This window comes from Megalobrama amblycephala, linkage group LG3 (genome assembly GCF_018812025.1).
Source record: "Megalobrama amblycephala isolate DHTTF-2021 linkage group LG3, ASM1881202v1, whole genome shotgun sequence".
In the NCBI taxonomy this organism is placed as follows: Eukaryota; Metazoa; Chordata; class Actinopteri; order Cypriniformes; family Xenocyprididae; genus Megalobrama; species Megalobrama amblycephala.
In genome coordinates, this window is record NC_063046.1 from 12,429,606 (window position 1) to 12,443,319 (window position 13,714).

A 13,714-nucleotide genomic window follows, 5' to 3' on the forward strand; every position below is an offset into this window, starting at 1 on the left:
TATGAGACAAAGGCCTTAACTAATGTTCCCAACAACAAATATTGTATCAACGTTTTGCTGCCCTCTTCTTCATGACCTAATATAAAACCCTCTTATGCTTATACAAAACGAACACATGTATCAAACAGCCAATAAAGCGAGATGGTCCTCACTGCAGAACACAAGATCCAGGGGGTGGGGATCTAGATCCAACTCCTCCCACTTTACATAGCCCTAAACCTACCCGACTGCGCCCCCTGGATCTCTTGTGTTCTGCAGTGAGGGGCTTCAGGAAAACTTCGTCTGTTCCATTTCAGTAAGAAAATATGGGAGGAGCTATGGGATTAATGTAGGTGTGTACATGGGCGGGAGCTTTCAGTGAAATGAAACTAAGCTGAAAATACAGCAAAATTAAACCTTTTGGAAGCGGTTTTTCTTTAGACAACAGAATGTTTGTTCATCCATATATACGTAAGATGTATGAGAGCGCACCTGACACTCACAGGTAGGTGACAGAATTATCGAGGCTTGGTGTTATGGTCTTATTCAGAAGGGTACATGTCTGAAACAAAACAGAGCAATCCAGGTTTAAGTATGAGTCAAATGCTCTTTTCTGTTTTTTACAGCGCTGAAATGGTATCAGAATTTAATCGCTTCTAAAAGCTGCAGCAAGGACACATTACATTTATTAAAAGTACAGTAAAGACATTTATAATATTACAAAATATTTCTATTTAAAATAAATTCTGTTAATTGAACTTTCTATCAAAGAATCTGACAAAAATATCACTGTTTCTACATTAAAAAAAATAAATAAAAATAAAAAAAGCAGTAAAACCTGTTTCAACATTCATGTCACGCGGATAACATGAAGTACAAGCGGCGCCTGCAGCTGTACCACGAGAGGGCGCTAATTAATGCGTTTTTATTTTTTACATACGTTTTAAAGTGATTATTAAAATCTATCTGCGTACAGTCATGACATATTAAGAAAGCAAGAGGGAATGAGAATAAATAAACGTGTGCGTTTGTGTGTTGTAAAGTCAAATGTGTGACATTTTATTTGCAATCTTTTATTTTTAATTGCAGTATAGTTATTTTTGCTCTCAAACTCAGTTGGTTTGATTGCATAAAAAAGACACACACACACACACACACACACACACACACACACACACACACACACACACACACACAAAACTCCACATGAAAGCGTAGAGCTAACATACACACTTAAAGTGATAGATGAAAATTATCCCATGATTTACTCAGCCTCAAGCCATGTGTATTCTTTCAGACGAACACAATCAGAGATATTTAAAAATATCCGTAGTCCTCGCGCTGGAAGCTCATTATTTTACTTTATAAAGTTTCAAATAAGGATACTTGTCTTACACAAATGCATCTATTCACTTCAGAAGGCCTTTATTAACCCCCTTGAGTTGTATGGATTCATTTTTTTTTTTTTTTTTTTTTTATGGATGGATGGATGCATTTTTTTGTCTTCAGAATTTGGGTTACCATTCACAACTATTATAAACCTTGGAGGACTAAGGATATTTTTAAATATATCTCTGATTCTCTGTGTTCGTCTGAAAGAAGATAGCCATATCTACACCTAGGATGGCTTGAGTAAATCATAATTTTCATTTTTGGGTGAACTATCCCTTTAACGGCAGAACGACATTTAATTAATAAGTTGGTTTCAAACATAGGGTTTATTACATCCCAGAGTTAATTTTCACAACAACCATTAGGCTTCTACACATGTATATTTAATATGTGTATAATTTATAATTATTATCTTGAGCTTCTTTATTATAATTTCTACAAGGCATTATACAGGCTACATACTGTTAAAGAATATAGACATTATTTAGATGGTGACCAAGTGAAACCAGCAGGGCTGTGTACGCCTATATGTGTGATCACAAATTGATATTTACAATCAGGGATATCATATAATTGTAAACTAGCATGAGAGCAAATGCCACAAACCATTATAAAGTGACAGCATTATACCCTTCTAAAAAGCATTATAAAAACTGGCACTAACTATGCAGAAGTGTGCTGGACCTTGACACTGCCTCTTTACAATGCAGAGTAATGGAGGTCTGGACATATTATATTAAACTGGATGTCTATTATAATATGGCTACACTCAAAAAAAATGAATTGTTGGATTTACTTAAAAAATAGTGTCAAGTGGTTCCACGCAACAATATTGAGTAATTTGTACAAAAAACTATTTAGTTGAATAAACAAAAGAAATTCAAGTAAAGCTGACAAAATTTCTTTGAGTAAATACAAATTATTTGAATGTCACTGTTACATAATATTTATATGTGCAGTTTACTTAATAATGTTATGTTGATTATGTAAGGTGAACACATTTTTTTTTTTTTAATAATCATTTAAATAAAAAGGATACAACATATCAGAATGCAGCCCCTCACCCCAAAATGCACTCAAAAAAATAACTAATTGAACAAACTCAATTGAATTGAAAGCAGGAATTTCATCCTATAAACATGCTTATATGAGTGCGCACATCCTAAATACAGGCGACACTCTTCTGAATAATGGTAACCACAAAATGCAAAAACATTACAGAAACTACTCTAAATGTCCAACATAAATGAACATTAAACACTAACATAAACTAACAACATCTTTCCCTTTACTGAAAAACACATAAAATAACACTTTAATCCCTAAATTTACTCTCCTAATGCAGTCCCTTGCAAAGCATGCTGGGAACTACGGATCCACTGCACATTTAGTTATGTCAACGATAATGTGTGCGTTTCACACAACAATGTTAAGTTGACTGAACAAACACTTACTAAGTAAAGCTGACAATACTCTATTTTAGTAGAAACAACGCAGTTAAATTACGTTCATGTAGTTACATGAGTTTTTTAAGTAATGTGAACAAGGGTGGTTTGAGTGAAACTAACAACAGTGAAAGTTCATTTTTTTTGAGTGTACAGCAAGTCAAATACTTTAACAAAAAAATCAGGCATCTCCAGAAGGAATGCATGTTCAAATAGTTTAAATGTGAATTTATTACATAATTCCATAAAATTCATTGCAAAATAGATCCACTAACCACATATTAAATTATATTTATATTTATTTAGATAAATATCAGATTACTTGTTATTGCTACCATCGAACTCACAAACAAATAACAAATGCATCGCTCGTGGATCTTCTTTAGCTGTATTATAGGTTTACAGTAACAGATGGGACTGTCAATTCAGAGGCACATGCCACTCAAATACAGATGTGCCACAAACTGACTACATGTTTGAAAAATATTAGATTTTTAAACACTTTAATTAATCTTCATAATTTTGCTCACACCCAAAGTGCTCGCACATTAATCCGCCTCTATCTCAGTACTAAATTGAGTTCTTTTTCACTGCTTATTGCACTTAAACAGTCAAATACACACCAAAAAATGTCAAAATGCTGGTTTTGGTGAGCATGTAAACGCAGTCAGTTATATTTATGGAGTGACTGCTGAAAATTCAATTTTGCCATCACAGCAATTTTTCTTTTAAATGGTCATAATATTTTACAATATTACATTACATTTTTTTACTGATTTTAATTTGATTTTTTACTGATCAGATCAATGCAGCCTTGGTAAGCATAACAGACTTCTTTCAAAAAAAAATAAAAATAAATGAAATAACTGACCCTAAACATACAAGCTTGATAAAAATGCTCATTTTAGAAGAAAATTTCAGATGGCACTTAGAGGCTTTTGCATCTGAAGTCTTCAATTGTAATTCTAAATTCTAGTGTAGCTTAAATTGTTTTAATTCCTATGTCACTGTCTCTCCAAGAATATTTCACTCTCAAAAACAAAAGAGCGTTTTCCCCTTATTATAGCTATGAGATGGAAAAATGAAGATATATGAAGATAAATTGTTTTTAAAGTTTTTGAAATCTTTAAGTATTAATATGTATGTGTTGTTGTTTTACACTATGAATGTACTGGTCATGATCTCTGTCAAATAAGATCTAATGTGGGTTTATTTATGTATTAAAATCTTAAAAAGGGCAAAAGCAATGGCAGAATCTCCAAAACCAAGAAAGACCAGGAGTCCTACATGTAAGTCAGCAGTAACCCCACAAATATAGTGGTTAAGTGCTTGACAGACTTAATCATTTTACTCATATGTTAAGTAAATATCAGAAATTAAGTTATACTTCATACTTTTTTTAAATATATAATTATATATCTATTATATCTTTTTGTTTCAGCCCTGAGATCCCCCACTGATCCTCTGACTGAGGATCTCCAGTGTTCCATCTGTCTGGATGTGTTCACCAATCCAGTCACCACTCCATGCGGACACAACTTCTGCAAGATCTGCCTAAAAGAATGCTGGGACAACCATCAGGACCACAGCTGCCCAATATGTAAAAAAACATTCAACCAAAAGCCTGAGCTAAAGGTCAATACAACACTCAGAGACATTGTAGATCACTGCAAAAAGAGAAATCATCTGAAAGTACCTGAAGTGTTGTGTGACATCTGTACGGTGCCAAAACTGAAAGCCCTGAAGTCGTGCCCTGCGTGTCAGAGCTCTTACTGTAAGACTCACCTGGAGCGTCATTTCAAAGTTCCAGGTTTAAAACAACACAAACTGATCAACCCTGTAAAAAATCTCCAGGATCATTTATGTCAGAAACACAACAGACATCTTGAACTGTTCTGTAGAGATGATCAGACATGTGTGTGTGTGACCTGCACTGTGACCGAACACAAGACTCACAACAACGTTCCTGTAGAGGAGGAGAGTGAAATGAAGAAGGTAGGAAATTGCAACATGAAAATGTATCTTTAAAATACTCAAAAAGATAAGAACAGACTTTTAGGTTTTTCAAAATATTTTCTCAAGACATTTTTTTCAGTATAGCTTTTAAGTGATTTTACTTTATGTGTTTATATACTGTTTTTATATTCTTGTTTTCTGCCTTGAGAACCTTGCTTTTAAGGCACTATTTTATTATATTATTATTGTCATCATCATCATTGTTATTGTTGTTGTCGTTCTGTCTATAGACTCAGATGAAGAAGACACAGACAGATGTGAAGCAAATGATTCAGGACAGAATGAAGAAGACCGAAGAAATCAAACGCTCAGTAAAGCTGAGAAAAGCAAGTTTATGTTCATATATATATATATATATATATATATATATATATTTTTTTTTTTTTTACTAGTGGGTGCAGGACACTATAGTTCATTTATGTAAGTGAGGATAGCAAAATAAAGTAAACTTTAACATATTATACCTAAAAATTCTTCATGGACTGACAGTAAAATTGATAAAAATCTGGAACCAAAAATTATTCAGAGACTTTGACCTGACCACCTGAGTGTTATCTGACATAATTAAGATTATTTTTTTCGGACACAGTTTAACTCTGAGATCTTGTCATATTTTATTACCATTTTTTTAACTATAGTGAATAAACTATTAATGAATTAAATGTCCAAGGTATCTGAGTAAATTTTGGTTTGACTGTATATATATATATATATATATATATATATATATATATATACAGTCAAACCAAAATTTATTCAGACACCTTATATATATATAATTCATATAAAATGAAATATTTGTTAGATACATTTTTAAAAAGTTCTGAAAAATAAAGGATTTTTGATTTTTTTCATTGATTCTGACTAATCAGAAAAACACTGAAAAAGAGAAAGCAGACTGTGTTGAGCTGTTCGCTGATCTGATCCGCTCCATTGAGAGATGTCAGTCTGAGCTGCTGGAGGTGATGGAGCAGAAGCAGAAAGCAGCAGAGAAACAGGCTGAAAAGCTCATTAAAGAATTAGAGCAGGAGATCACTGAACTGAAGAGGAGAAACACTGAGCTGGAGCAGCTCTCACACACTGAGGATCACCTGCACCTCCTACAGGTCAGTGTCCGTCTCACAGCTCTCCTCACAGCACAACACTCAACATGCTGAGGGATTTCCCTTCTCTTCTGCTGTAGATTTATCCATCCCTGTGCAGCCCGTTAGACATCAAGATCTGGACTGGGATCAGTATTAACACTTGTGTGAGTGTGGAGACTTTGAGGAGAGCTCTGGCTGAGCTGCAGGACACTCTAGACAAGAAACTCAATCAAAATGGTAGGTTTCACAGATTCTTATTATCACAATAATTGTCTTATTTCAGTTCTTCAGCACTTACAGAATGATAATAAAGTGACTTTTTCAACTTTTACAAAGTCACTTCAAAAAGGCAAGCTAAACAAAAAAAGAATTTTCTTTAAACAAGAATTCAATTAATAAATGTCTACATTTAAATAAATATTTTTGTCATCATGTATGTCACAGTGATGAAGAGGATCCAGCAGTATGCAGGTACAGTGTATGATAATACTCACTCACATTTACCCAAAGTACAGCATTCCAGTTTGACTGAACTTGTTATTCTACAATCTTTCTGTTATGGAGCTGTGATTCAAATTCTCTCTCTCTCTCTCTCTCTCTCTCTCTCAGTGGATGTGACTCTGGATCATGACACGGCACACCCTGAACTGATCCTATCTGAAGATGGAAAACAAGTGCAACATGGAAACATAAAGCATGACCACCCACACAATGACAAGAGGTTTGATAAATATATCATTGTCCTGGGAAAGGAGGGCTTTTCCTCAGGGAGGTTTTATTTTGAGGTGCAGGTAAATGGAAAGACACAGTGGAATTTAGGTGTGGCAAGGGAATCCATTAACAGGAAGGGGGAGCTGCACCTGTGTCCTAAGAATGGAAATTGGACTTTGTGGCAAAGTAGTGGAAACAAGTATCAAGCTTGTGAGTCTTCCCCTGTCCCTCTCTCCCTGAATGTGAAGCTACAGAAGGTGGGTGTGTTTGTGGATTATGAGGAGGGTCTGGTCTCCTTTTATGATGTGGAGTCCAGGTCTCATATCTACTCGTTCACTGGTCAGTCTTTCACTGAGAAACTCTATCCATTTTTAAGCCCTTGCACTAATGATAAAGGTAAAAATTCAGCACCATTTATCATCACACCCGTCAGTTACGATGAATAAATTTCACCCAAGTAAGCCGTCCTGGATGAAAATGATTTTTTATATGTAATCATGAACCTGAATCAAGAAGTATGTATGTGCTTTTGCTTAAAGAATGAAAGTATATACATTTTTGCAGAAAATTATTTTATGCATGTTGTAGTGAAATGATGCAATGCTGACCTGTAAAGAATCATTCCTGCACACTTTTTCCTTTTTCACTTATTGCCTGGCATAACAATATATTTGAACTTTATCCATTAAATATCTTTCATTTATTTAAACAGGTTTACATACAATATCTAGAACAAATATCACTGTAAATAGTCTGTCAGTGTGGCAAGCAGGCCGCAGCCGAGAGCTGTGGGAACGGAGCGAGGCCGGTTGGCGCCAGTGCTAATGAGCATCACCTGCGCTCCACACCGGTCTCGACTTCCACGGAGGAACTCCGGAAGGATAAAAGGAGCCTGGACTTTGTTGTTGTTTTGTTTTAGTTTTTAGTTATGAGGGGCTGCGGCTTCACTTTCATTTTGATGTTTGTTTATTCTGTCATTAAAAGTTATGTTTAACATTTGCTGGTTCCTGCCTCCTTCTTCTTCCTTGAACTTTTAACATTGTTACAATCAGTTTACCTAAATTTCCCCTAGATAAATATTCACATTGAAATGTACATTGCCCAAGTATTGCATTGTTTTTAACATTTACATACGTTAGTTTAGTCAACTTGAAATGTGTTGTATTAAAGGTGCCGTAGAACGTCTTTTCAGTAGATGTAATATAAGTCTAAGGTGTCCCCTGAATGTGTCTGTGAAGTTTCAGCTCAAAATACCCCATAGATTTTTTTAAATTAATTTTTTTAACTGCCTATTTTGGGGCATCATTAAATATGCACCGATTCAGGCTGCGCGGCCCCTTTAAATCTCTCGCTTCCTGCCCTCCCGAGCTCTCGACTATAAGTGCAGTTAAACAGAGCATAAACAAAGTTCACACAGCTAATATAACCCTCAAATGGATCTTTACAAGATGTTCGTCATACATGCTGCATGCATGCATCGATTTCTGTGAGTATAGTATTTATTTGGATGTTTACATTTGATTCTGAATGAGTTTGAGGCTATATGCTCTGTGGCTAACGGGCTAATGCTACACTGTTGGAGAGATTTACAAAGAATGAAGTTGTGTTTATGAATTACACAGACTGCAAGTGTTTAAAAATGAAAATAGCGACGGCTCTTGTCTCCACGAATACAGTAAGAAACGATGGTAACTTTAACCACATTTAACACAACATGCTAACGAAACATTTAGAAAGACAATTTACAAATATCAATAAAAATATCATCATGGATCATGTCAGTTATTATTGCTCCATCTGACATTTTTCGCTATTCTCCTTGCTTGCTTACCTAGTCTGATGATTCAGTTGTGCACAGATCCAGATGTTAATACTGGCCTGTGTAATGCCTTGAACATGGGCTGGCATATGCAAATATTGGGGGCGTACATATTAATGATCCCGACTGTTACGTAACAATCGGTGTTATGTTGAGATTCGCCTGTTTTCCAGAGGTCTTTTAAACAAATGAGATTTATATAAGAAGGAGGAAGCAATGGAGTTTGAAACTCAATGTATGTCTTTTCCATGTACTGAACTTTTGTTATTCAACTATGCCGAGGTAAATTCAATTTTTGATTCTAGGGCACCTTTAAGTGACAACATGTGTGTTATTAAGTTGTGATAGCTAATTGCAACAATCATTTCTGTAGTGTAAAACATGTGTTTTCATATTTTAAGTATGAATGCATGATTAAAAAAGTGTGGACCCCTCTTCTAAAACCCTCAAATTAGATCAGGTTAATCTTAGCATTAGGTAAATTTTGCTGATTAGTCTCGTGCCACTAGATGGCAGTATAGAGTAGTATGAGTTTTGGCATACAATACACGTGCACACACACTCCTTTATGTTCTTCTGCATGCAATTCTACACCCATTAACAGCAAGAGGAGCAATTTAATAAGCTCTGTGCGCTCAAGCATGACTAATTTATTCAAGAGGCCAGATGTGTGCTTTATTTACCGTGAGATATGTTCTTGCACTCTGACATTCATCAGAATTTTCAGTCAAAAGGTCATATATGATACAATACGAAGCCAAAGTGTGAACAAAAACATCGACGTAAACGTTTTCAAATTTATTTTATTTATATATTTTGTGAATTATATTAATTTTTTTAAATTGGTGTGTCACACGTGTAATAAACTTAAAAGAACTGAAGGGTGTCCAATACTGTCGCCAAAACTAAAAGCGCTTTTAAAGCTTATAAATAACTCAACATTATCTTGCTCAATAATTCATACATCATAGATTTGATAGCATGGTGTTGTCTTCGTATAAAGTTTCTGAAAACTCTGTAGGCGAGTTTGTCGTGAAATAACAAAACGCGAGTGGTCTACATGTTGCACTGAAATGTTATAATCCCAGGTATGTAGTTTTATGTAAAATGTTTTCATACGAATAAGAATATTAAATGTGTGCATCTTCAGACCAATGACCAGTAGTATCGAGTTGGGGTAAAAGATAGGGGACAGACGATGGGCGATTTGTTGCATCACTGTCTGTGTGACTGAGCTCATGAATATTAAATAGTTGCCACTGGCGGTGCACATCCAACCTCAAGAAATGATCAGAAACTATATATATATATATATATTACATTCTAATATGATGATCTGCTGCTCAAGAAACATTTAATGTGTACAATTGTACAAAATATTTGTGTACAATATTTTTTTTCAGGATTATTTGATGAATAGAAAGTTCAAAAGAACAGTGTTTATCTGAAATCTAATCTTTTGTAACATTATAAATGTCTTTACTGCCACTTTTGATTGATTTAATGCATCCTTGCTGAATAAAAGTATTCATTTCTTTAATTTCTTTTCAAAAAAATAAAAATAAAAATTCTTACTGACCCCAAACTTTTGAACGGTAGTGTATAATGCTACAGAAGCTTTGTATTTCAGATAAATGCTGTTCTTTTGAACTTTCTATTCATCAAGGAATCCTGGAAAAAAAAAGTACACAACTGTTTTCAACATTGAAAATAATCATAAATGTTTCTTGAGCAGCAAATCAGCATATTAGAATGATTTCTGAAGGATCATGTGACACTGAAGACTGGAGTAATGATGCTGAAAATTCAGCTTTGCATCACAGGAATAAATTACTTTGTCAAATATATTTAAATAGTACACAGTTATTTTAAATTGTAATAATATTTCACAATATTACTGTTTTTTACTGTATTTTTAATTAAATAAATGTGGCCTTGGTGAGCAGACGAAACTTCTTTTAAAAACATAAAAAATCTTAGTGGTACTTTTGGACTGTACTGTATATATATATATATATATATATATATATATATATATAGGAATATTTGACTTTAGGGTGAAATTTATGGAAAATGGAAAAAGTTCATGCTACAATAAGCTAATATTATATCATGAAAGTAGGGCATTTAAGTAGAAGCATGCAATGGTAATTTCTTCATCTCAAACAATTTATTGAAACAAAAGCTAACAACAGTGATGGGTATACCACAACAAAAATTGTCAGTGTCTCAATAACTTGTAATGTGCCCTTGAGCATCAATTACAGCTTGACAATGACGTCTCATGCTGTTCACAAGTCAAATTATTGTCTGCTGAGGGATGGCATTCCAGTCTTCTTGAAGGGCTGCCCTCAGGTCAGTGAGGTTCTGGGGTGCAGGGTTACGACCCTCTACACGACGATAGGCTTTCTATGGGATTCAGGTCTGGAGAAAGTGCGGGCCACTCCATTTGAGGTACCTCAGTCTCCAGCAGCCGTTCCCTGATGATGCGACCTCGTTGAGCTGGGGCATTGTCGTCCATGAAGATGAAATCAGGCCGGTGTTGCTCATGCAGAGGTACAATGACAGGATTAATGATGTTATTCAGGTAGTATTGGGTTGTCACAGTACCATTCACAAGGTGTAGTGCAGTTCTGCTTTGACTAGACACACCTGCCCAGACTGTAACACCACCACCTCCAAAGGCTCGTCTGGTGACAACAGTGGCTGATGCATAGCGTTCTCCTTGACATGATCATTTCTGGACAACATTTCTGCTCAATGTGAGTCGACTTTCATCACAGCACTGTTCGCAATGAAGCAGCATGGGATTTGGCCAAATGACGCCCCCTTCTACGCCTTTCTGTGACTCTTCCAGTCTCTCTGTTTCTCTGTTGCAACCTGCTGATGGCACTCTGTGACACTAAGCTCAGTGGCAACTTCTCTCTGAGAACATCCCGTCTGAAGCCTCGCAATACCTTTGATCAATTGTTAGGTGTTTAAATACAAAATTTCATTGAACCAGAACATTTTGATTCATGGATCAGACACTTGTGATTTTTGCGGTTAATCACCTTGTTAGAGAACAGCATGTTATGCAAGAAACATTGAACAGTTGGACATGTGCATTCAAAAGTTTAGAGAAGGTCAAATTAAGTTCACCTTTAAAGGTTATAGTGCATTTTAGGTGCATTTTGAAATATTTGACCGAAAGTCAAATATCCCTAACTTTTTGTGAGTAGTGTATATAAATTAAATTAAACAATTGTGCTTTTAAATAGTGCATTGACTTTCTTTTGGGGGACTTTTTTTATTATTGGCAAAGACCATAACAAACAGTTAAAGGATTAGTTCACTTTCAAATTCAAATTTTCCCGATAATTTACTCACCCCCATGTCATCCAAGATGTTCATGTCTTTCTTTCTTTAATCAAAAAGAAATTAAGGTTTTTGATGAAAACATTCCAGGATTTTTCTCCATATAGTGGACTTCAATGGCCTCCAAACGGTTGAAGGTCAAAATTACAGTTTACAGCAATCCCAGACGAGAAATAAGGGTCTTATCTAGAGAAACCATCGCTTCTAAAAAAATTTTTTTTTTAATTTTATAAGTTTTAACCATAATTGCTCATCTTGAACTAGCTCTCTTCTTCTTTTCTATTAGAATTCCAGCAGTGTAGACGCTGCTAAGTGTATTACTGCCCTCCACAGGTTAAAGTTTGAACTAAATTGTCATATACAATATTCTAGTGCAAGTATATAACAATTAGTTCAAACTTTGACCTGTGGAGGGCAGTAATACACTTAGCAGTGTCTACACTGCCGGAATTCTAATAGAGAAGAAGAAGAAGAGAGCTAGTTCAACAGCTAGTTTTTTTTTTTTTAGAATATGAGTGATGGTTTCTCTAGATAAGACCCTTATTCCTCGTCTGGTATCGTTTAAAGCCCTTTGAAACTGCACTGAAACTAATTTTGACCTTCAACCGTTTGGGCTCCATTGAAGTCCACTATAAGGAGAATAATCCTGGAATGTTTTCATCAAAAACCTTAATTTCTTTTCGACTGAAGAAAGAAAGACATGAACATCTTGGATGACATGGGGGTGAGTAAATTATCAGGAAAATTTATTCTGAAAGTGAACTAATCCTTTAATGCTTGAGCACTGGGCGGTACAATAAAACATGACAGGTACCCTTACTTATGTATCAAGATAATTTGCATATCAAAAATATATCACAAAAGTCCTTAGTGTTATTGACGTTTATAGCTAATTGTGTTAGTGGCGCCAAAATTGGCATTGCCAAAAGACGATTCTCGACAGATTGAGCTCGATACATTTAAAAATTAGCCTAGTCGTTTAAAGTTTATTTTTAAAAAGCCTATTTTTTCTTTGAAATTATTAAAAACTAATATAGAATAATTCGCACACTTGTTTTAAATAATATTAAGTTCTAAAACTTGCGAATTACAGCCTAAATAAAAAAAAAAAAGTGTTTTTATTGCGAGCCATCAGAAGTACAGCTACACATAACGAGCACAAAAGTTGCAGTGCGCGCGCCCCTGCAGGTGAGCTGCGGTTGCTGCTGCTGGACCCGCCCAGGTGAGTCGCTTCCAATAAGAGCTCAAACTCAGTCTGCACACATTTCCTGCGACTTACATACACAGATACCAGTAGGGGCTAGGGCTTCCCCGTTTAGTCGCTTTCAAAATGAAACACGAGGGGAGTTAAGAGGACGCATACGAGAATTTTAGGATATTTACAAGAGACTGAAAGCTGGTGAAGCGAAGACGATAAGTTTATACCTGTAGAGCAGCGCAGGTAAGCTGGACTGCATCACGATAAACGACATGGTGGTAGATGTATGATATTAATCGCTACTGTGTTACTTTAAAATAATAAATAATGGTATAAAACTGTTTTATAAGTCGCGACAGCGCGTGTGGGCTCACTTTTCTATGTATCATTTATTATCCGCAGTCCGACTGTAGCGGAAGATGCCGCTGTACACTATCATTTACACCAGCCCAACTTCACCAAAACATGCTGACCGCGAGACTTGCTCTTGCAAACTCACTTTAAGCAGATAACGATCAGAGAATAAACAGAACTGTCGCTGACATAGATTCTCATTTTTTGTCTGAAACAGGAATGTGATACATTACCGAAAATGAGGCCAGACATCAGTATGGAGGAAGCGACGCACGAGACCTGAAGATCGGTCACGCGCCGGACGCGCAACGGGGATTGCGCGTAGCTCGTCTCAACTTGATCGAAAGGCGGGACACTA

The 13,714-nt window shown here is 35.5% G+C and overlaps 1 protein-coding gene and 1 long non-coding RNA gene across 4 annotated transcripts; one reads left to right on the forward strand and one right to left on the reverse strand.

Moving 5' to 3' along the window:
- Positions 1 to 318: 318 nt before the first annotated feature.
- On the forward strand, positions 319 to 7,624 carry btr09 (bloodthirsty-related gene family, member 9). 3 transcript variants are annotated; one of them, XM_048183919.1, is made up of 8 exons: positions 322 to 484; positions 4,053 to 4,105; positions 4,258 to 4,811; positions 5,063 to 5,158; positions 5,705 to 5,938; positions 6,016 to 6,154; positions 6,362 to 6,388; positions 6,527 to 7,624. In XM_048183919.1, the coding sequence occupies exons 1-8, from the start codon at positions 429 to 431 to the stop codon at positions 7,072 to 7,074; spliced, it is 1,707 nt and encodes a 568-aa protein (XP_048039876.1). In that variant the 5' UTR covers positions 322 to 428; the 3' UTR covers positions 7,075 to 7,624. The 3 variants fall into 3 exon arrangements, with proteins under 3 accessions (XP_048039875.1, XP_048039877.1, XP_048039876.1); XM_048183918.1 differs by having other exon boundaries at positions 319 to 484; positions 6,362 to 7,624; XM_048183920.1 differs by lacking the exon at positions 5,705 to 5,938 and having other exon boundaries at positions 321 to 484.
- A 2,974-nt stretch (positions 7,625 to 10,598) lies between these two features.
- On the reverse strand, positions 10,599 to 13,706 carry LOC125264544. Its single transcript, XR_007184095.1, has 2 exons — positions 13,590 to 13,706; positions 10,599 to 11,404 (listed from the first exon to the last, which is right to left on the reverse strand). It is a non-coding gene; the product is annotated as an uncharacterized LOC125264544 (long non-coding RNA).
- Between the last annotated feature and the right edge of the window lie 8 nt (positions 13,707 to 13,714).

What these genes read in the sequence shown, in the direction of transcription:
- btr09 (XM_048183918.1), top strand. Translation starts at nt 429, where the DNA reads ATGTTTGTTCATCCATATATACGTAAGATGTATGAGAGCGCACCTGAC. An exon ending in AGGAGAGTGAAATGAAGAAG is followed by an intron (nt 4,812 to 5,062) that starts GTAGGAAATTGC and finishes TTCTGTCTATAG; the next exon opens with ACTCAGATGAAGAAGACACA. An exon ending in ATCACCTGCACCTCCTACAG is followed by an intron (nt 5,939 to 6,015) that starts GTCAGTGTCCGT and finishes CTTCTGCTGTAG; the next exon opens with ATTTATCCATCCCTGTGCAG.